At 49.8% G+C, this 23,488-nt stretch overlaps 1 protein-coding gene across 4 annotated transcripts in view; it reads right to left on the reverse strand.

Annotated features, from left to right (window-relative positions):
- The window catches only part of vti1a (vesicle transport through interaction with t-SNAREs 1A), a 91,740-nt gene that overhangs the window by 13,957 nt on the left and 54,295 nt on the right, over nucleotides 1-23,488 (reverse strand). For 2 of the 4 annotated variants that reach the window (XM_088439739.1, XM_088439738.1), the window contains 2 exons: nucleotides 16,426-16,496; nucleotides 14,129-14,190 (listed from right to left, as the gene is read on the reverse strand). In XM_088439739.1, the coding sequence (XP_088295865.1) occupies nucleotides 14,129-14,190; nucleotides 16,426-16,496 (133 nt within the window). Of the gene's footprint in view, nucleotides 1-14,117; nucleotides 14,191-16,425; nucleotides 16,497-23,488 lie in introns of all 4 variants that reach the window. The other 2 variants (XM_088439741.1, XM_088439740.1) reach the window with 1 other exon arrangement.

A 23,488-nucleotide genomic window follows, 5' to 3' on the forward strand; every position in this document is an offset into this window, starting at 1 on the left:
GAAAACAAACCAAAAGAGCTGCGACAAAGTGCCACTTGTGACACATCAAGCCGGCAAGCCGGCGTTTCCGCGGCTGCTTCGCGAAGCCGACTTCTGACGCCGCCGCGTGATCAAAAGGGGAGCAGGTGGAAATGATCGCCCCCCCCCTCCCGCACTTATCAGAACCCCCGCGAAAACCGCCGCGGCCTCCGGCGCGCCCCTCGCCTTCCCCCCGCGGGAGAAGCAGAGCGCGGCGGACCCTCGGGACGTGAGCCCACAGGAACGCGCGGCCGCGAAACGCAACCAAAAAATTGATGTTGCCTTCGCTCGTTTTAACCATGCCTGCCATCGCACAAAAACAAAAAAAACTGTAACCTACAGCAGGTGGAATCCAACTTCTGTCGCCAACATTCTTGTCGGGCGACTTTCGCGTGCCAGCGATTGCCTCCATTTGAGTTACGACGAAAAATGTGGAGCTCAAGAGCGAAATGAAAAGCTTGCTTAGCGCCAAGTTCCGCAGCTTTCCCATATCAAGACGTAGGTAAGTTCACGCTTACGGATTTCTGTGCACGCGCATCTAGAAAGCAATTTCAAATCAAGGTGTCAAGTTGAGCTCCAACTTCTGTTGCCAAATTTGAGTCTTCTTAATTGACGACATCAATTACCGTAATTACCCAAACATAAGACGTATATAGGATGCACCCTTAAATTTGGGGTCAAATTCTGCTATTTTCTGTTATCATTTATAGGACGCGCCAGCAAAGTCAAAATTATGGCAAAACAGAATACATCTCATCTTCCGAAACCATTCAGATTTTTTGGTGTTCATATGCGTAATTCCCCAATTATAAGACACACTTGTGTATCGGACACAACCTTAATTTGGGGGTCAAATTCCGGTCATTTTTATTTTACCATGTATAAACAATGTAAAAATCATGACAATAGATCCCATCTTCCTAAACTCTTCATATTTTCTTGTGTTCATATGTGTAAATGACCATAATTCCCCACATATTAGACACATTCTTGGGGTCGAATTCTGGAATTTTCTTTGTTGTGTATATAGGACGCAATTGGCGTCAAAACGGAATCAATCTCATCTTTGTAAATATTTTGCACCCTTGATTGAATCGGCCGGGGACTTTTGTAATATTCCCGTGTGTGAATGGGCTCGGACGACGGTTCGGTCCGCTCGCTTCTTTTGATGGAAAAGAATGTCGTGACCGACTCAGCCGGTTGCCAACATCCAACTGACGTCCGGCGTCTAGCTTGCCCGTTATAAGTTCGAATACGGCCGGTATCAAATGCACATCGGCGCGCCAAAAGTGGGCTTACGTGTCGGACGGCTCGATCCTCCACAACCGGCGTTGGACAAAAAATAAAATTGTAATGCCTGTATACATGACGCAGCCATACTTGTGGCAGGAAAATTGCAGCGCTGGATGAGAAAGTTCCCGTTAAACAGGAGAAGTTTGGATCACATACTTTGCTGTCGCTTGTGTGGAGTCAGCACAAAAGCGCCGGCCAAGCTGGACACTTTTACAACACACACGCCCGCGCGCGCGCCGCGCGACTGCGCGTACGAGCGCAATCCAAAGCACGCACTCAGCACATCGCCGGGCGGGCGCGTGTGTTTAGGCACACAACACAGGCGGCATTCTTGGCCAAGCCGTCGGGTCGTCGCGACTCGCTCCGTTCGCGCCGGGGGGGTGAGCCGGCCGGGGAGCAAAAACTGAACCGGGCAAGCGGAGGAGGGCGGGGGGGGGGGGGGTCGCGTTCAAGTCCACTTTGCAGCCTAACCTTGGAGGAATTTCCTGGAAGACGCTTCAGTTTTGAAAAATGTAAAACCCTGGTCAAAATGACCAAAGAATATTTTTGCTGTTTCTGAGAGGGGAAAAATAAATAAATACATAAAGCTTTGTTAATACTTAAGTATCTAATGCAATCAATTACGTTAGACTTTTAAATACCTGAACTAATCAATTACGTTTGTACTTTTTGTAATTGAAGAAATCACTTATTTTAGTACCTAGATACCTTAAGTAATGAAATAAAAAAAAACAAACGTGTCTGGAATTGAATGTCTGGGCTCTTTAAAAAAAACAAAACAAAAAAACGTAAAAATACGTCTTTGGGATGGAATGAGTTCATTCGACATGAGCTCAGGTGGAATGTTTTTACTATTGCAGAGAAAATAATTGTTCCTGTCCTTTGAAAATCCGAGGTGGATTTCGCACACATTTCCTGATGTTTTTATCGGGACGTTTGGCTAACAGCCGCCATTATCTCTTCCCCGGAGCGTTTTAGTGAGAGTTTTGTGGGAGGGGGGCGCTCAGGTGGATTCGGAGGGCTCTGGTTGGTCAAACGTCGCCGCCGTCGCGAAGCAGTGGCGGATTTCGCTGGCTCTTCTATTCTGGTGCGGAAGCCGCAGCGGCGTGTAAAATGAGAGGGAACGCTATGTTTGGCCAATTCTAATTTGAGGGCCTTGTTTGTTTTTACTGCCTTATTTTGCAAGCCGGAGGTTGGCCTTCTCGCTGCAGTTTTCTTCCCCCCCTCGCAAAGGGCATTTAAGAAAAGTGCTTATTTCCAACAGGGGCGAGGGAAGTCCGGTCCTTCGCCGGATTCCGCGGCCGCTTAATTGCCAGGTTATCCCCGGCAGAACATAGGCACCGGCCGGCGGGCGCGGACGTACGGACGGCTCCGAAAAGAGGAGGTTATTGGCGGCCATCTTGGGGAGGGCGGCTAATTGCGACGTATTCCCGGCGGGTGCGCCCAAGAGCCCTTTTGGAGAAGAGTAAATGCGCATTAATTAGCAGGAGCGGAGCCAAGTGTCATTATTTACACAAAACATTCAACTGCCGTTTGTTTCGTGTTAGAGGGCGAAAAAAAAATCCGGGCCGATGGACGGGAGGCGTTTGCGCCCGGGCGAGCAGATGGGGAGCCCGGAGAACCGCGAATGAGATCGAATGGCGTCCGTACGTCGGAGCCCCCCCTGGAACGAACCGGTGGCCAGAACAGATTGTAGTCTACCTGTCCTCCAGAGTCAGTCCTGCAAAGCTAAAAAAAGGGTCAACCCTATAGAAAATGGAGAAAATGCTGGCTGGAATAAAAACGTCCCACGCCATTTTTCTTCATTGGGCTTCTTTCCCCCAACTTGCATCATACCCAGCAGCGCCCCCCCCCCCCCCGAGCCCAGCCAGTCAATCAGCTGTGCGTACAGGGGCCGGCATTCCACCGGCGCTGGCCGTTCCAGTCCATTATTAGCGGCGTGAAGCGCGGCATTGTAAAGCAGGACAACGGCTAAACCTCGGGCCCATCAGAGCTATCGGAGAAAGACGCCAACAACAAGCCCCGTCACATCGTCAACAGCCCGATTGTCTGGCGGCAATTGTGCGCGGAATGCGGCCGGTTTAATGGGGACACGTCGCCGTCTATTGACTGGACGGGGGGACGGACGGGAGCTCGGGGCTGTTCCTGGCCGATATTGTACGCGCAACATTGTTCTTTTCCCGGCGTTCCAGTCGTACAAGCGTGGCTCTTCAAGATGACGCGGGTCAATTGTTAGGCGGGTTTGCCTCTCGCATGGCTTTTAGAAAGAAACGTCACCTTTCAAGGAGACTTGACAAACATACTTTGTCCGTCGGCTTAGCGCAGCTACGGGTAATCCTCGGGGATCCGACACCCGCAATTACCCTTTTTGCAACTTCGAGTTTTTCCGTATCATGGTTGAAAATGTTTATTTTAAAGGTTACTTTAACCATTTTTTAAAACTGATTTTCCAAGTATCCGAGACTTATCAACAAGTATTGCATGCCTAACGAGAACTATCCAAGCTTTTTTTCTCCCATTTTATAAATCTGCTTCACAGATTGAATTTGCTATGTACTACAATTTGGTAAAGACCCAAACAACAGCCAGTTATGGTCCTGTGCCTGCGTAAAAAAGTTCTTGTTTCAGTCCGCCACAGTAAGTAGGCCTCTCAGCAGGGTTCCGGATCCTTAGGTCTTCTGTCCGCTGTTTTTTCCCCGGTCGCCCCCTGCGTTGCGCCTCACCTGCCCGTCTTCCTCCCATCCACTGCACATCTTACGCGCTTCCATGCCGGACCCGGCAGGAAGAAAAGATTTTTTTTTTTTTTTTGGGTTAACCTTCCCCTTTGCATCACACATCCCCCGCCCGTCTTCTAACGGTAAATGTTAAGATCCAGGAGCGGATCAATGGCGGTTATCCTTTGAAGTGCCGGGACGCGTTACGAGCCTCGGCTTCTAATTGGAGCGCCGGAGCGCCGGTCGATGTCGGCCGTAATTGCCTGACACGGCCCACGTCTGTGAGACTTTATTACCATTAATATTTAGACGTGACGTGGGAGGACCGGAGTCGGGGCTAAATGTACACGGGCGGTGCGAGGCTTTGATCTCGCCCAGATAAGTAGATCGATCGGCGTGTCGGTCGGAGGGAAAATAGGTCGCGCGAGTGCGGCGGGAGCCGAGATGAACAAATTAGAGACGCCCGCTCCTCTCGGATGCTATCGAATTTCGCTGGGAAGTTTCCCTTCAGCTCGGGAGGGAGGGGAAAGGCCAAGCGAAGCCCTCGTCCAATCTCGCGGCCCGGCGTCTTCAACTTTTGGGTTTGGGAAATAACAGCCACCGTCTCATTAGCAAACTAACAATGCGCCGGGCTTGCCTCTCGCGTCTCAGAGGCACTTGGAGTTTGTCTCTTTTGACAGCCGGCATTGTTTAGGACACATAATAGCGAGCCGGAGCGAGCGGGACCCCCCGCGGGGGGCGGGGGCTCGGGGCCGTGTCGCGGGTGTCACCCAACACCGGATACTGTTACCCAAAACCGCGCGGCGAGCACACTCCCCGTCTGAGCGGCTGGGCTAATCCCCCTCCCCTCCCGCGTCCAGAGTGTAAGACCGACTTCTTCCTCGAGGGCCTGTACCTTAAGCGCCGCACTTAAGCGGACAAAAACGCGCCTCGGTTGTCACCGGCGTGACCTGATTTTGTGAGCAAACCGCAACCTTACCCGCGCACGCAAACTGACAAGAAGCGATCGAACGGCTGAGAGTGGGAAAAACTTCCATCCACCCACCCATCTGTTGACTTTTTATACGGAGTATCCTGTACATCACAGGTGTCAAACTCCGGTCCTGGAAGGCCGGTCTCCTGCATGTTTTTGAACCTTCTCTCACAAGCACCCCTGACTCAAATGATCGGGATCGTTTTCAAGCTCCCGCAAAGTTTGCTAAGAAGCTAATCGTTTGAATTAGGCGGGCTGGAGGGAGAAAAGCGGAAAACACGCATGACACTGGGCCCCGACACCGAACTCCAGTCCTCGAGGGCCAGTATCCCGGTTGTGGAGCAAGAACATTTGTCGTCAAGAGTGTCGTCTGCGCACTCCTAATATCTTCTTGTTTTTCCATGGTTGGTCTTTACGTATGATATTTTTGCCTGTGGATGCGGTGTCCCTCACTATTATACGCTTTGCTAACACGGTGCCCCACTTCAATCCCGTACCTCGGCTTTCCTACCAAACGATGTCATTAAAGATTGGTGGAGCGAAACCCGTGTTTAGAGAAGCGTTTGCGTCAAGTCCGTCCGCGACTCGGAAAACTTTTCGGACATCTACAAACAGACCTTTGAGATGACGGTGACAATTTAATAGTCAAACAGCCCAGACAAAAAAACATGGGAAAACATTTGTTGCAGGAACCTTGCATGTGCGTGCAAGGGTCGCTGATGCGGGCGGGTCAGATGAGGAGATGGGAGGAGACGGGAAAGTAACACGGGGACGCTAGGCCAAGACTTCAATGTCCTCACCACTTCCCTTTAAAACGCTAGCAACGTTACCACGCTGGCGCCGTTGGACTACAGGGGCCCAGGATGGAGGGGGGTTAGGGTTCATCCGACGGCCCGCAGGATGTGCTTGTGCGACCCCGAGCGCCGGGAAAACGAACCAGACCCGGGGAACGTGGACTTCCTGGGCTTTCGAAGCCAAGAAATGAACATCGTTTTGTTTTTTGTTTTTTAAATTGTGCCACGACGCCATCCCCATTTGACCGAGGCAGACCGACTGAGAGAATCAAACAATCGGGATCTTTAGCAGGCTTCTCCGGAGCTTCCTGAGGAGCTCATCATTCCGAACAAATGTGTTGGAGGAGGGTAACCTCTAAAACACGCGGGAGAGGTTTGACACTTCTGGTTCACACGAGCTTTGTCAAATTCTCGAATACTTTGATTTTAGTGTATTTCCGATCACTATGGGGCACGGGTGTCAGACTTAAGGCGCGGGGGCCAGATTCGGCCTGCCGCAATATTTGACCTGACCCGCGAAATGCTGATTTGACTCCAAGTTTCTGGCTAAAATAGCAAATTTGCAAGGTGCCTTCAACTTTTACTGGCCTCTGATTTCAAAACAAGGTAAATGTGTGCCGAACACATCTGACAGAAAGCCACACTCACACCCCTGCTGGAGGACAAATCATCAAATTTTAGCCTAAATGTCGTTGCCCCCGCCTTTCACCCGAATCGGTTTTGCGTGATTTCCTCCGTGTCAAATTTCTCCAAGGAGTTTTCAGTCACGGGGAATCACCGTGTGGAAACCTGAAGCGACTTAGCAACGGTAACTCCGGGTTTCGGGACTTTTGACCAAAACATTCCCAAACCGCCGGCTAGCTAAACGCCGTCTAATGACTTTTTCTCCGGGCGCCGGAAGATTCTTCCGTCGCGAGTCGCTTGCGTGAATGCGGGCCTTATGTTTCCGTGGACAAAACGGGCGGCGGCTGCCAAAAGTAAAAATAGCCAATTATACAGTACAGTAGCAAATTCTTGCGCGAGACAGCTCGCAGAGTGATGATGTTGACCCTGGAGGCGCAAGCCGAGATCCCCGTCGCCACAGAGACGCGAAGACCGCGGCCGAGTCCCCTCCCTCCCTCCCTCCCTCCCGCTCGCCGGCTGGCGACGGGCCGAGCGCAGCGGCGGGCCAAAAGCTCGTCTTCTCCGTCAGAAGCCGATAGGCTGGCGCGCGGCAGCCAGTTTGGCCGGCGCGGGCCAAAGGCGCGAGAAGGGCTGCCAGCTGGGCCGCTACTCGGGCGCCCCAAACAAACACGAGCCCTCGCTTACGCGCAACCTGTCATTAGCAGTCGCGCGCGACCGGTCGACTCCCCGAAAAGCCCGGCCAAGCCTTGAACATGCGCTGCACTTGTCTCGAACAAAAGTCCGGGCCAAAAGCGGATATTTTGGCTGCCGCGCAACTTTATCGACGGCGGCGGAACTCGTTGGACTTGTACTTTTATGTTCGGAACGTGCCAGACGGATGCCGGGCGCTCTTTGGGGGATTAAGTGCGGAACGTCTAATTACGCGCGAGTGAGTCAACTTCCACGGGCTAAAAACGGAGAGCGGGCGTCGGACATTACAGGGTATATGGACGGAGGCTCGTCCCTGGCTTTTGCGGCCCGAACCGGCTTTGGTTTTGGTTTACGCTCGCCCGGTGGAAAAAGGCATTCTTCCGACTTCCCGAAACACTAATCAGTCAGCGGCGGGGACAATTTCGGTGGAATGCTGTTACACTGGGACCAAAGGCAACGACCTGCGTCAGGCTCGAGCGCGGAGATGGGAGTGTGTAACATCGGGCCGCCGTGCCCGGGATGCTCCGTCGAGCTCGCCCGTGCGCGACAAAGTGAACAGGAACAGGAAGTACAGATCCTCCACAATAAATCTAACTAGCGCGTGTGCGTTTCGCGCGATAACCTAAGCTAGCCGTCGACATGGTCACGCGGCGACAATAACAACCTGTAGACAATCCGGAGGTTGGGCCGGCCCTGAAATGAACCGGCCGTTTGGGAATCACCCGAAATAATCAATAGCCACGTCGACGTCAGAGAAGAAAAATTATGGCAAGAGAATATCCGGCTCTAGTCATAGTTTCTGGGTTCCACTTGCCAGAATGCGGATCGGAACGTAACAGGGACTGCAAAGACAAAACAAAGCAGACCCCACCCACGAATCCTTTGCTCTTTTGTCCACTTGCGTGCACGTTACGCCAGACATTTGCGTCCCGTCAGAAGAAGAAGATTGTCACGACAATCTCGGTAGACTCGCCAAGCAAAAACAACAGCGGCTCGCTTCTCCACAGACCCGAGCATGTTCAAGGGCTTTTGGGGGGGGCTGACAGGGGCGTACGCTCTTTCCTCATGTCTTCTAGCCTCTGGGTTGGAAAAACAACAGCAACCAAAAAAAAAGCCGTTGATTTTAGATGAAAGAAGGGAGTCAGTGAGGTTTTATTCTGAGAAACGGACGAGTCGTGCGCTTGACAGTGACCTCGGCGTAAACCCGTTCAAACGATTGCATTTCTTTTTGTTTTGTGTTGTTGAAGAGAGTCTTTCAAACAATCAACAACATGGAGGGACCGCCTTTGTTTCATCGCCGCTTCCTCACGCTTCGCTCGGATGGCAGAAAACTAGCATATTTCTTCGAATACAAGTCCAGTTTTTTTTTTCCTCTCATTTTCAACCCCGTATTAGGCGAAGGGGGTCGACTTATAACCGCATAACTCAAAACATATCCATTTTTTCCACATATCTGTGTTTGAATAACATTCATTTGAATATGAAATAAGTACTATCATGTCATTTATAAGGATTTAAATGATTACATATATCTCCAAGCTCCGTTTTAGAGCGTTTCCAAAGAAAAATTCACTTTCGTCAAACGCCGCCATATTGCCTCTCTGTTGTCGACAACAAGGTTGCGCGGGTCATTTTTCCGGCGGATTTTGACGCATTATGAAAAGGAAAATACGGCTTGACTTTTCTCTTTCAGCCTATAGACATGTGCTTGAACAAGCTGGCATGGATGTTGGCAGGTGGTGGGGGAGAAAGAGCGAAGGGTTGATTTGCTAAACCTCTTACTTGGGATGTTCTTACCCAAGTGACGACTGTTGTGAGAAGGCCCCGCCCTCGGCCATGATGGACAGCCATGATCTATGTAACAACTAGCGTCAGGGGGTACTGTATTCTGGGCTACTGACTTTGGGCGAGAGGCGGGACAAAACCCTGACAGATCGCCCGTCAATCACAGGGCTCTTCATTCACACTCAACCCTGACCCTAACCCTAACCCACTTGGGAAAAAAATGATGAAAGTGACCAAATTTGGACAGAGCATGTTTCCGCTTGATGCCAGCCACTTTTAGTTTCAAACATCTCAATCTGCCGCATATTTTTCCCCCCAATTTTTCTAAATCAAACACGTCTTCACCTCTAACAGACGCATCTTCCTGGCCGACCGGCGCCCGAAAATGAGGCGATGCTTCGTCAAGCGTCGTCTCCCCCCCCCCCAGCCCTCCTTTAACCCCGGCTGACTGTCATTCCGACAAGACGGCGGGAGATCAGTGGCGCCGGCGTCCCTTGAAGTGGCTCCAGGTGTCACTCCAAGGGTACCCGCCCCGTTTGATCCGCCGTCGAGCGCCTGTTGGGCCGCGGCAGCCTCTGATTTCGCCCGTCAGAAGGCTTGGTGGGGACGGGGCGGCTGGGGTTCCAGGGAGGCTTTATCTGTCCAAAACTTCTTTGGAGTGACGGCTGGGAATATACCACGGTTTTGCTCTCGTAGGTTTACTTCCCAACAGTTGGGACGCTCTCAATTTTATTGCGCCATTGTGTATTGTGGGTTTTTTTTTTTTTGGTTTTGTTTCCGCAAACGTTCACAAACGGGGTCCTCGGAAAAGCTGTCCGAAAAGGCTTTCCGAAAAGGGGGCGCCGACTCCAAAAAGTTTGAGAACACAATGGCCCTCTAGTACGGAAAAAAGAAGCAAAAAAACCTCAGTGGATTTTGAATAGGCCTCAAATGGTGCGCGTATGTTTTGCCTTGTCAACAACAGCTTCTTCTACAGGGCCAAACAAAAAGCGCCTCATCAGCACTCTCTAATGGGCGAGCTGGGAGACGGGAGGGGAGAAAAGATGAAGCGGGAGAGAGGAGGTGGCGCTTGTAATGAGGGTGAGGCGTGCAGGCCGGCCATTGTCCCAGCGGCGGCCCCAACAAACGCGCAACCCCTTATTAGGGTAGTGCAAGCGTTGCCAAAGTATTGTTTGGCTTACATTTCCTCAAATAGTTGTGTGCCACAACCTTGACATGGTCAGCCATGGGTGGCGAAATTGCTAGTGACGTTAAAGGAAGAAGACGATGAGTACGGAGACCAAGCTGGAGATACACTCCGAAGAAGGCTAGGCTGGGCTACCCTCGCTAGGGATTACGGCCATAGTAGCTCAAGTCAACGTCACTCAAAGGGAAATAAAATTCCATTTTTCCTTACCCTATTTTTTATTTATGATGTAATTTAATTGTACAAATGTATATTATATATAAGTAGAACTTCCGAAACCTCATGATTTCGGATGCGGTTGCGCCACGGACCGGCGGTTGGGGACCGCAGCTCCAGTGTCACTTTTCACTGGCCCGGCCTTATTATTAGCCAACTTGGGCTGGGTAATATCAGATGCGGCAGCGGCGGCTTCTCAAATCAACTTTTGCTGTTCCGTTTACGTATACGTAGGGGTCAAACAAAGCGGTAACCCGTGATAGAAATGAGTTTGACAGCCCTGATGTATAGCAATAAATTAATGCCTTTGCTTACTCAAGCGTACGTTTGGAATCCACGCCACGTATTGGCGTACTCAGCACAGCTGAGCTCATTTGGCCACTTAACAGTTGAAGGGGTCACACAAAATTCCCGTTTTTTAACTCGACGCCAGAACAAAGACGTTTGAAGATGAAAAGCATCCCGGGCGGCGTCGGCGCGACTGACCCGCGGGGGACGTGGCAATATGGCAGCGCAGGCAAAGGCAAACGCCTTGCAATGTACGACACGGAATCTACGGCCCGCATCACAGGAAGCGGAATCCGCCGGGAACCTTCTCTGATGAGCTCACGTTAGCGCCTAAAAGTTAAGTCAAGAAATGGGAAGATGCCCTTTTTGATCCTGTTGCTCACCAAACCAGCAGCAGAAAACCACAATCAGCATTGTAGGTAAAAAAAAAAACAAAAAAAAAACCCACACACAAGGAGTAATCAGTCCCAATTAGTGCCCAGACAAATAAAGGGCTGCCACAAATCATATTGTAATTACGAACCTTTTATCAGGGGGCATCGGGGTTCATTGTTATTTTCAAATTTGTTTTTGCAAATAATTATGCAAGTAAATAAACTCCCCCTCCCCCGCACACTCTCGAGCCCAAAGTTTTCCCCGCTCGTCTGGCCCCTAAAACTCGGCGTCAACAATAAATAAATCAAGGGCGAGTACAAAAGGCGACGGCGAAAGACGTAAACAACGTTGCGCTCCATCTTTCAGCTTCAATTATTGCCAAAACGGAATCGTTTGCTTCCACGGTAAGCTTGGAGGGGGTCCTGGGACGCCGCCGTCAGTCATGTGACCTACATAGCCAAATTCCATAAAGACGGACCCGCCAGCTGGGAGAGTATACAACGCGCTTCCTAACGGCGCCTCGGAAGAAGAAAGAGTAGCGTGATCCCCCAAAAATAAGACGCATCCGTGTATAGGACGCGCCCTTGATTTGGGGGTCAAACTTTGGCTTTTGTGAGTCAAACAAGGCGGAGCTTAGTTTTGCGGTATTTGGACGCACGGGCCTCCCGACGCGACGGCCGCTAACGTGGCTCCCGGCCCAGACCGGGACCACCGGGGGCCCCGGCGGCGGGAAGAAGCGGGCGAAGTAAAAGGGGGCAGCGAAGCAGAGGCGAGACAAGGAGGAGCGGGGGGCAGCGGGACCCCGGCTGGCAGCCCGTCCCGCGTGCAGGTGGTCCGCTCGGTCGCCGGGCGGATGAAAAAGTCAAGGCCCCGGGTGGACCTCCCTTTGAAATGGGAACGGAGGGGCCCGGATATCAGACGGAAAACATAAGCGAGCTCCCGGCCGCAGGACGGCTCCATATTCATGCGACGCCGGGCGGACGTGGCTCCGAGGCCGACCGCTCGCCGAGGTCGGGACGGGCTCGCGTGGAATTGACGGCGGCTCGGGAAATGGCTATCATTACGCGTTTGATCCGAATCGTTGAAGAAAGACCAATAACGAGAGAAATACAGCAGCTTTTGTTAAACAGGGCTGTACGTTATTTCGATTAAAAGAAGCAAGCGGAGCCAACCAATGTCTGAATCCGATGAGATTAATTCTGTGTTAAGAATTTTTCAAGTGCTCCGCTTTGTAATGTTCACTCACCTGTATATCTTATTTTGAGCCGCGACACAAGCATGAAAGGGCCGCACGCGGCTCCGTAGCCGCCGGTTGCCGACCCCCGCTCTAGGTTAATTGGCTTGTCTTGAACCCTAACAAGGCGCTTAACGGGTGTCTAATTGTTTCACAGCTGGGGTGACAACAATGAAAGCGCTTGGACAAGAGGCGCGAGAGAAACCTTCTAACAAGGGCGCCATTTTATATGACAACTACTCGTCCTGCTGAAACCATTACGGGTGGGCGAACTTTTTGACTTGAGGGCCGCAAAGGGTTCTAAAATTTGACAAATGGGCCCTTGAGCTGATAGTGTGTTTTTATAACCACCTCATAAGAGAAAAAAAATGTGGGATATCTAGAGAACATGTGCTTTAATTTCAATCACATATTGACTAAAACATTAGAACAAGATCCAGCAGAGCTCGCTAATAAAATAAATAAGTTTTCTTTTCTTGCGCTCGTACAGGCGCACGTTTGTCAAAGGAGCGAACCCCAACCAAGCGCTCCCTTGGGCCGCCCGCCGTTCGCCCCTCAGAGGAATAAGGGCTTGACCGTTATTTCCGCAAAGTATTTGAGGAAATAAATTCAGCTTATCGTAGTTTGAATTCATTTCAACAGACAAAGCTTATTTTTCCCGGAACAAAGCGCATTTGCGTGTTATTCATCAAAGGCGGGGGGGTAAATACCGGATGCGGGCTCGAGCGGGAGTTTGCGCGTACTTTTGCGCAACGCGCCTCTTCCTACTTGAAAGGCAATTTTCCTTTTATTCAAATAGCGGCAACGCAATCCAAATATTTGCACTTTGAGATGCGGGGGCGGGGCGGGGCGGGGCGGGGCGAGAACGACAGGGGGTGCGCTCATAAATCCTGATTTGAGCAGAGCGTTGAGGGGGCTCCGTCTGATTAAGTCTTCCCATTAGGTGACAGCTGAACTTTAACATTAATATGATAATATTGAAATAAGTGTGTTATTTACTTAACGGAGGGGACGGGATGATGAATGATTGTCGGACAGTTAGGGGTGAGCGAACGCCCCCCCCCCCCCCCCCCCCCCTTGCCGGCAATCTCCCTCCTCGGGCCGTAATCAAACGTGACGAAATGGAGACATGTGCAGGAAGGCGGGTTACGGTCGCCCCGGCCTCCGGTGCGCACGCCCGCCCCCCCCCGGAGCCCAAATTGTCTACGGGCACTGAAGCATCTATTTCAATTGGCACTTCCTTCCCGGCCCCCCGATTTTACATTTCGCCGCTGTCATTTACATATTACTCTTAATCAAAATCCGCGGCGGGGCGACGGCGAGGGAGGGGGCCGACAAGAAAGAGGGAGCGGGGAAACAAAACCGTGGCGTCGCGGTTCAGGGGGCCGGCGCTTTATGAAATGGAGATGTGATTGAACGCGCGTGTGCGCGCGCGCGTGGAGACACGGCTGGCGCGGCGAGGAGGATTGAATTATTTGTGTTTGAATTGCGTGTTTGATGGCGGCGGCGGCGGCGGCGGGCCCCGGCAAACTTTTACATGGCTTTTTGTGTCGCGTGGTTCGACGGCGCCGTGCTAATTTGCCAGTAGCGTTCAACCGGCGTGTTGACTGCTTCGCCGAGCTTACCTGTTGACACGTCTTCCAAGCGACCCCTCATAACTTGGAACGCCTTTTAACCTAATATAGTTTTCATCCTAGAGATACACCGGAACGCGTTTGTTTTCGATATGATACAAATACAGTAGAATTTGAAAAATGGTGTTCCTGCGCTTTCAGATGAAAACAAACCAAAACAACTATACGGATATAAAGAGACGGCATTAGTACTTATTCGGAAGGTTTTTTTTTGTGTGCGATTCATCTTTCTCGACCGCCGAAGATGTAAAAGCGGCAAATGACCCCAACGCCATTAAAAGGGAGTTTCGTACCTGCCGCTTACCTTCTCAGCATGCCGGTGAGGATGCGAGAGCTCTTGCCCAGGTTGGCGTCCGTTTCTCGCAGCTGCAAGGACACGAGCGGAGAAAAAGGGCGAATCACGTTGGGTCCGACCGACCGACCACGTTTTTTCTCTTGAGGACTGCCAAGAAACTCTTCAATCCCAAAGACGTATTTTTCCATACCTTTCAAGAGTCTTAAACGTTTAATCCTAGGCGCTCTATTTATTTATATATACGGAAAATGATTTGAGACCCTCGTGTACCGTGAAGACAATAATAATAGAAAAACCTGTAAGTTAGTACTGGGACTGAATGTGTACTGTAGAACTGTATAATTGCGTCTTGGGGATTGAAGGCGTTACAGAGCAGTATGGAAAAACGGCTATGATATTCTTTTATCGGTATGGGCCTGGCTCCTTCGGCCTCGAGTTGAGACAACTATTTTGCACCGCAAAACAAACGGCGGCGCCTCCCGCTGCGCGTACCGCGGGACTCGGTGCCGTGGCTTGTTTTGTGGGGGGGCCGGGGTTGAAAACCCAACAAATCTTCATGCATCAAACATTTCTATTCCGGCAAAAGTGGTTGTTAACTACCTCTTCAACCTGCTCCTATTTATCCCGTGGCTGCTTTTGACGTCGCTCGCGCCCCGCAAACGGACTTTAAAGTGGCGCGCGTGTGTTTGTGTGAGTGCAGTGGGGGGGCGCTGAGCAAAGAAGACTCTCGGGAAGAAAGTAGAGAGAGAGTAAAAAAAAAAAAACGCATAAGAAAGAAAGTAGCCTCAGTAGACACGGTGGAGCGTTTTTGAAAGGAGATGTTTGATTTCCTTTGAAAGGGCCTGAGCGAGGCCCACTGCCTTGTTGTGATCCTTAAGCATTCTGTGTCGAGGGGGCCACCGGGGGTGGGGCGCGCAGGGCGGGGCGGGGCGGGGCGCCCCTTCCTGTCTTTGCTAGCCTCTCGCCTATCTGGCTTGTCTGTTAGGCAGGCAAAGAATTTTGACGAAATTGGGAGGACTGCTCTGATCGGTGTGCGTTAAATATTTAACATAATGTAACATAATACAATATAATATATTATTTTCTGCACCGCATTATAAGGCGCATAGAATAGAAAATACAGTAGTGGTGGAGCTTTCGTTATGCATCCACTAGAGGGAGCTGCGCTACAGGGAATGCCAACAAAACAATCCGAGTCAGTCAAACTTTTCAATCACAAATGAAGAATAAAAATGATTTGTGGAAAGTACTTTCTGAAAAATGGAGAAAAAACACCCTATAGTGGGTAAAATACGATAGTATAAATATAAATAAATGTAAATATTTTACATTATGGCGGAAAAAAGAAGCCCTGTGGAGGGCAGGCAGTATATTTTCCAAGGCCCATTGAAGCGCAGTTCGAAAAACTGTTGAGTCACTTGACTGGTGGAAGCAGCATGACATAAGGTCACATGATTGAGTGATATAACGGAAAAACAGGTTTGCAGTGCGGAGCTAATTTTGTAGACAGTCTTTTCAAATTCATTTGATTTATTGCCAAGCCCTAATTAGAATAAAAGAAAAAGAAACGGAAAATAAATTGGTGCTACTCGGCGCCATTTAAGAATGCGATCGCTTGCGCATGGGAACGACTTCTTGCAAATGTTCCTTTGGGTATTTGGGTACGCGCCAACGAGACCACTTGGTGAGATTTCTGATTTTTGCTAGTCACTTTTTTGGTTCCTTATACAATGTGATGAAAACAAAAGGTCGCAATCTTGTTTTCTTTTTTTTCCCCGCTAACTTTTAGACCGGCGAGACGCAGCAAAAATATTTTGCGGCAAAATATTCCATTTTATCGGTCATTTCAGTGAATTCCGTAAAAAGCAGAGTGAGAAAATGATTCGACACGGTCTTCTACGTCGGCTTGTCGTCCTTTTCTGGCTCCCCTGTAAAATGTGCGTTTTTCGCCATGTGGCGCCTTCCTATTGGCCGGTACCCAATGAATACATTTTTGAAATGAAGAGAGGAAAAAATGCAAAACGCAAGACTGGATTTTATCACCTGCATTTTCTATTTGTTGAAGAGGAAGAAAAAAAAGATTCAAATGTGAGAGAGGGGAAAAAAAACAAAAAAAATCAGGTTAAGGCAGGGCATTGGATCTCGTGAGGATGATTCCGGCGCATGTGACACGGCGGAGGCTCGCTGTTTAAACAAGTCAAAGCAAACTTATTGAAATGAAGAGGAAATAGGAATGACTAAAGGTAAGGCGCAAACACAAAAGCGCAGACGCGCCCCCGGGCCGCGCAAGTCGCGTTTTCACTCACCCTCTCTCTGGCCCTCTGGATCTTCTCGCGGTCCGTGTGAAGGTTGGAGAGGATCTCTTGGCCCACTTGCTCTGCGGAAACACAAAATGGTCGCGTAAACGCCAGGGGGACACGCGACCTCCCCTCTTCCGCAGCGACAACCCTAACCCACGCTTTGCGCCTCGGCTACTTGATTATATCGGCGGATCCTTTCATGCTCGATCCTCGAAATGACAACTAGAATGGGAACGGTACCGCCGCCGCATAATCGAAAACATTCCTAAGTTAACAGAATTGAAGGAAGAAAAAAAAAAGCAAGGACGAGATCAACATTACATAGCTTAGGCAAATTCATCTGCCAATTTGAATGAGAAAACTTAAGTTTTCTTTTTACGGCATTATTGTTACGGCATTATTTCAGTAAAAGAAGCGAGCGGGCCGAACCATCGTCCGAGTCCAACCTCGTTCGCGCACAGACATATTACAAAACCGAGAGGATCGTGGACAAGTTACGATGTCTCCATCTGATTCAATAAAATTTGCGGCCTTTTGCGCAACTTTAGGTATTCATGGCAAAATGAAAAGGAAAAACCGCCGCCTGGGGCACAATTCACTGGCGCTGCGTTCACTGCCGACTCACAATGTGAGAAATCTGAAAAACACTTATTGCACTTACAAAATATGAAGGGATTTCTACTGTTTCGCTCTAGTTTTTGCAACGTGTTGGAGGTCTTCTAAACGGGAACTGAAAATACCGGACTTTGCCCCCCAAATTAAGTTTTATCTTTGGGGAATTACGCTAATATACCTTAGTGAGATTGGAAACGGGGAGTTTGCAGGTTTCAAAGTGAGCGAGCGCGTGAGTGACTGACAGATTGACAAAAGGCTGGCGGGATGAACGCACATGGCTAGCTGGACTAATCAATATTATTTATCGATCCCAGCTAGAGTTTTTGCAGTATAAGCTTGGTGCGGCAAATTCAATATTCATCAAGCCTTTTGTTTTTTGTCGCCGTTGTTTTTCTTCCCCTTTCTTGAAATGCTCGGCGGCGGGTGCAAAAGCATTAACGCGCAATTACAAAAAACATGGTCGACAAGGCACCTGACAAGCTCGTCAGCGGTCACTGTCAGTCCCGCCGTCCCTTGGGTTGGACGTACCAAAAAAAGCCTCCGCCCGCCCCCCCCGCGCTTAAAAAAAAGAAAAAACCCCGCTCCGGCATTAGCGTTTAAAAATGATAGCGGCGGGAAGGAAGTGAAGAATCCTCGCGCGGATCAAAGACGGCCTTTCAAGCGCACCAAACAAACGCGGATAAACAACACAGTCGCTGACTGTATTACACTACACAGGTGCCGCACACCAAAGGGCCCGCGTGCTGAGCGCCCGTTTGGGAGGGGGGGGGGGGGGCTACATCTGCCAGCTAAACAAGAGAGTGCGACGGGGGGAAAAAAGAAGAAGATGGCGTCGTCAAACGAACGGCGCCCCATTCATCCCCCGAAAGCCTTTAGCTCCCCGACACTGTAAGTGACTCAAACGCGTGGCTTCCTGCCTTCATTAATTTCTAATCCGGGAGCAGACAGATTGAAGGATACCCAGATTAAACAGCGCAGTCAGACAGTTACATGTGACAAATAGGGCAGATTAAAAAGACTGAGCGCAGGTATTAATAACCATAACGCCCCCCCCCCCCCCCCCTCCTCCCCCGTCAGACAACCCGAGCAGAACAAGGGAAGGAAGAGGAAGGCGGCGCTAGCGCAAATCTTCTGGTAAAGAGACATAAGAACATCTATCCGTTCGGCTCCACGAAATAAAGGAGTGAAACCAGACGGCACGCAAGGTGGAAGTTTGATTTAAGGCCGCGAGTAGATTATTGGGAAAGTTTGTTTTGAAAAGGGGGGCAAAAATCAAGCCGGAGGTCACGCTACGTTCCGCTGCATCCGTTGGGGATTCTTGCCTTTGCCTTTGAAGACTTTATAAGAAGGTCTTATAAGAAGATAAAAGCCGTCTTATAATAAGATTTTGTTTTTGCTATAATTTCCAAAATGAAGAAAAATGGTCTTGGTCTTAAGGTGAAGACAATGCAAAATCGTCGTTTTATCTTATGAGGAAAAATATGAATCTTTTGAGCAAAGAAATCTTTAAGAAATTGCAGCGGTTAAAGACAATGCTATATATATATATATATTTTTTTTGCTACAAGATATTTTTGTTTTTATATGAAAAATACATTTCTTATGATGAGCCTTTTCTTAAAATGGACTTTCTGCAATGCAATTCCTCAAAAGGAGATTTTTTAGGAGCCCAGAAAAGTCCTTTGCCGACCGACTAACAAGGTTTAATAACAACTTGTTTACGCAAATCTTTTAAAATGGCCGACGGCTGAGTAAACCACTTTTTTTTTAATTGGATTTAACACGTCGTTTTGAGCGTTACTCATTTTCTGGCGGGTATCGACGTTCCCACTCGTCTTAATTCCACGTTCCGGTTCGGCGACTTCATTAGTTGCCGGGAAGGACGGCGGATAAACTTAAATACGTGCTCGTTCATCATCAAGAAAAAAGAAAAAAAAAAAGGGGAAAACGGCAGCCACGGAGAAGAAAATGGAAAAGCCGCTGCCCGGGACTTGTTGCTCGTTAGCGAGTCAAATATTCTCTGGCAGCTTCAACGGCGATTAACAATTTAAATAAGCCCTCGCTCTGACTCACTGGCTAAAGACGGCCGTACCCCAAGGTCTATTTAACAAGCCCATTATTACATTACGTTACATTACGCTCCCGGGCTGCGGTTGAACCGTTCGCTCCGAGCGAGAACCGCGGGAAAGAATTAGCGGCGAAAACCAAGGCCCGCGTTTCAAATTGCCAAAGGGGAAAAGACATTTTTAGCCTCCAGAAATCCATTAGCGACCCTAAATATTGCGCAATCAATCCTACGATCGTTCAACGCTTGCTAGTTTGTTCATTATTTTAAGATGCTAAAGGAGTACCGTACTGTATCGTACGATGCGGAAGAGGAAGGAGGATGTTCGAACAGAGATATACAGCAAGAGGGCGTCCGGGTGTTAAATGGGAGGAGCTATTTGGCGCGTGGGCTGGCGACGGTGACTTTTAGGGCTTTTCCGCAAATTCCCGCCAGTGTGATAACTAAGCGATCGTGCCATGTTGAACTTTGACACGTTGTCACCGCCTGGGTGAAATTTCAGCTCCTTTCAGTGTTTTCCCTATGATGTGAAATGCCTTTGACGTAAAGATCAAAGGAGTGGATTTAATACGTAATAAGGGTTAAACCAGTGTTGGCGCCTGCTTGCCAAAAGAAAACTCGAAGCAAAAGCTGCAACCCTGAACTTCCTTCGCCGCGCGGACACATTTAATTGGACAAATTGGACTTTATCGGCGTGGCCCCCCCAATGCACGGACGCCAGAGTCTATGGCAAGCCCGCAGAAGGGTTGAAGGGGCGCACCGAGAAACTCCGATAAATTTGAGCCCGCTTTTCCCCCCAGATTGTTCTGTAGCTCAAACGGTACGTGTGACAAAGCGGAGGAGTCGACTACCGGCGACTCCCCGGTGGATAAAGTTACCTGTCTTTGTGCACTTCTTTTTTTTTTTTTTTTTTGTTCGGGGGAGTAACAACCGCGACAACTGGCTGGTGACACACTTTCATCACCTTTCATCAGAGCTGTACCCACACCGGGACGTATTTGTGATGCCGAGCCCACAGGCCATGAGGCTAGCGAGCCGAGCCGAGCCGAGCTTTTTACTGCTCCCAATAAAGCGGTGCCAAGCGCGCCCGCCCGCCCGCGCGCGTGCGTGCGCTCGCACGGGATGGATCACGCAAGAAAAACAAACTCCTGTCCAAGTTAGGCAGGAGTTAGGAGATGACGCGCAACCGGGAGGGTCGGACGTGGCGGTTGGATTCCAGATACGGTCGACTTTGGGGGTTTAGGATCGGATCAGGGTTGGATTTCCCGCCTTTTGCTAGGCTTGAGTATTCTGTTAAGCTTCGGCGTTAGATAAATGAAATCAATGAGATTATCGTATTTGTCCGGGTATGAGTCCGCCTCGCTTATAAGTCCAGCCCCCCCCCCCCCTTTTTTTTACTTCAATTTGGGTGAATTTGGGTTAATGGATAAACTCGGTTCCAAAACATCATGCGGCCCGGTACCAGTTGATCCACTGGGGGCCATTGAGTTAAAGGTCCCCGTTAGGTTTCAGTTAGACATGACAATTTGGACCCCCCCCCCCAAAAAAAAAGTAGACATTTATGTGGCGGTTGTGTAAATATGACAAGGTTCTGGATGTATACGGTTTCTCAAGAGCGCCACCTTGGAACGAGGCTAATAAAAAGTAGAAAAATCCACTTGCGGGTAACCGGTCGGAGGGCAGTCAGCGCGGATTTGCGGGGACTTTCTTCACTTGGCCGGGCCGTGTTTTATTCATGGCCGGCGCCCTGACCCCGCGCCGCTCCTGTTCTGACAAATCATTTCTGATTAAGACAGATCTCCGTTAGTCGGCCACTCAAGCGGGCCTATTCATCATTCTGGCTTCTCCTCCTATACCCGCGACCCCTCCGCCATCCCCGGCTCCCCCGCCGCCGCCGGATCGTTTGCCTGTCCGTCAGACCGAAGCCTGGCGCGGGAGACGAATTTCCGCCGCCGCTTTAAACGGCTGATTATGGACAGTTGGCGGGACGGCCGGCCGGGCGGGCGGGCGCGCGGGCGGCGGCCTTATGGGTGATAAGACGGCGCTTTAATGGGTATAAATGACCGGGCCGGCAGGAGAACGGCTGCTAATAGATGCATTTGTTTCAAAATGAGCAAAGGTGCAGAGAATTGAAAGCTGCATTCCGGCAGCGTCCGCCTTTCAAGTCTGAAGACGTCAAATTTACATGTATTATTTAAAGGCCCTCAAAGTCACTCTCGTTCGCTTGGAAAGCAACTTCCTCCGGCGCTGCCTTTTCCTCCCATTTCATAGCTTGCGTTACACGCTCTATCTACAATACAAGTCATTACCAAAGCAAATAGAAAAAAAAAACATTTATATGCAAAAGGGTAAACAAAGCGCTCACAATGTGCACGCGGCGACAGCCGTTGTTGTTAACGGGTCCAAAAATCTACATTCAATTAACCCTAACGCAGCGCGGCGCCGGTGGCAGAGGCCGGTGAGGCGGGAGGGGTGAGCGGGGGAAAAAAAAAAAAAAAAAAAAAAAAAAACGAGCTGCCGCGAGTGCAAATTGCTTGGACTTAATCAAGCGCTCTTTAGTCAAGCATCCAAATGAAAACTAATGGACTTTGGGTGCTTGGGTGTGACAAGGCAGGAAAGATTTTTTTTTTTTAAGGTCGTCAATTGTAAAAGACGACAATAAAAAGTGAACAGACGGCCGGTCAGCCAATAGAGCCTTGCTGACATATTAATTCCATTTGCGGTATTGAGAAAATGATTTTGTTTTATTAAAATTGCCGGAAATGGTAAAAAATGAATGAAGCGCAGAATTAAAAGTCACCTCCGAACCGCCGATGCATTATTCACCACGCTGACATTTGTGTCGCCCCAAAAATAGAAGAAAAGGATCGGTACACAAAAGAATAATAAGTCCTGGAAGATGAAACTAATTGAGAAGCATGAAGTACCATTAACTATACATCGTTGGCGGAACAGAAAAACAAAAAAATCAATGACTGGATGTTTAGTCAAAATTGATGGAACGGGGTAAAGCAGGAGCAAATCACCAGCCGAAAGTGAAAGGATTCCACAGGCCAAATATGGAACTTATGGAGCATCCCCACAAAACTTAACAAAATAGCCATACCGGGCGGTTGGGGACCTCCGGTTTATAGGACGCGCCCTTCACTTTTAGGAACAAAAGCGGGTCTTACATGTGGGACATTACGCCATACTACCAAAAGTGCACGTTGGGAAAATCGAAATGGCGCGCTTCCCTAAAAAGAAGGCGAGGCAAGCAATTTTCCCTGACGACTTGCCGACCGATCTTTTCAATCCGGAGCGTCCGACAGTAATACGAGGCGACATGAATGGAGGCGAAAACTTTCCCAATTTGTCAGGAAAGTGGACCTGGGCGGCGGGTGGGGTGGGGGGGGGACTTGACGTTGATTTTCAACAGTTTAAGAGCGCTAATCATCGCATTAGCATTGATTAAAGGCTCGGGCGTCTTTAATCAAGTGAGTTGACGGGCAGATCAAAGAGCCCAACACAACATTTCTTGCCTTTTAATTATGTGTACAACGGCACACCTCGGGCACACTCCTCGCCTGCCCATCCTCTCAAACTCGGCGAAAGGAGATCTAACACTCCAAAAACCAGTTCATTACCCAATCAAATGGGAGACGGCCGAGAAAAACACACACACACACACACACGCGCGGATGCGAGGGTTGCTGATTAGCGAAGATCTGGGAGGAGGTCTTCTCTGTTCGCATGTCCCGAATTGGAACACCTTCATTATCCTTGTCAAAAATGGGACGCGGCATCAAGCTCATTTGCATGTTTTGACAAGGCCTGTTGGGAAACCGCCTCCTCGCGGTTTTTTTTTTTTCTCACTCTCTCTTCTGAGTCCTCCGAGTGTCTTTAGCTCAATGACTGCTGATTACGGGCCCCTCGCCGCTAAATGAATTAAATAGCTTGTTAAACACCGGACCCGCCCGCCACTCAGCCAGTCAAGTCCACACGCAGGCGCTACCGACAAAGATAGGGGACGCGGAACCCGAGAGGGCAAACCGCGGGACGGCTTCCGGAAGACGACTCGTCCGGATGGCGGCCGTCCTCGGACAGATTTGACCACGCCTCTTACTGCGGTTGCAGTGGGAGCAGCTCAAGCCATCCGCCGCGTTGGAGGAATGGCATTTCCGTGCGTTTCAGTGGCGATTTGAGATACAAGCTGGCCACGGAGACGCTTCGGCCCTTACCTCAAGGCCGCACCCTTAAGAGGAACCCAAATATTTGTCGTACGGGTCGTACGTAGGCGGCGGTTGCGGCGCAAGTATAAAACCCGAGCACTTAACAAGCGGCGCGAACAAAAGCGGACGACGAGGCGACGCAAACACAAAGTTTGCCTTTGACTTGAGGGTAATGCCT

The sequence above is a fragment of the Hippichthys cyanospilos genome, chromosome 17 (genome assembly GCF_059441005.1).
Source record: "Hippichthys cyanospilos isolate Australia breed blue-spotted pipefish chromosome 17, RoL_Hcya_1.0, whole genome shotgun sequence".
NCBI classification, from domain to species: Eukaryota; Metazoa; Chordata; class Actinopteri; order Syngnathiformes; family Syngnathidae; genus Hippichthys; species Hippichthys cyanospilos.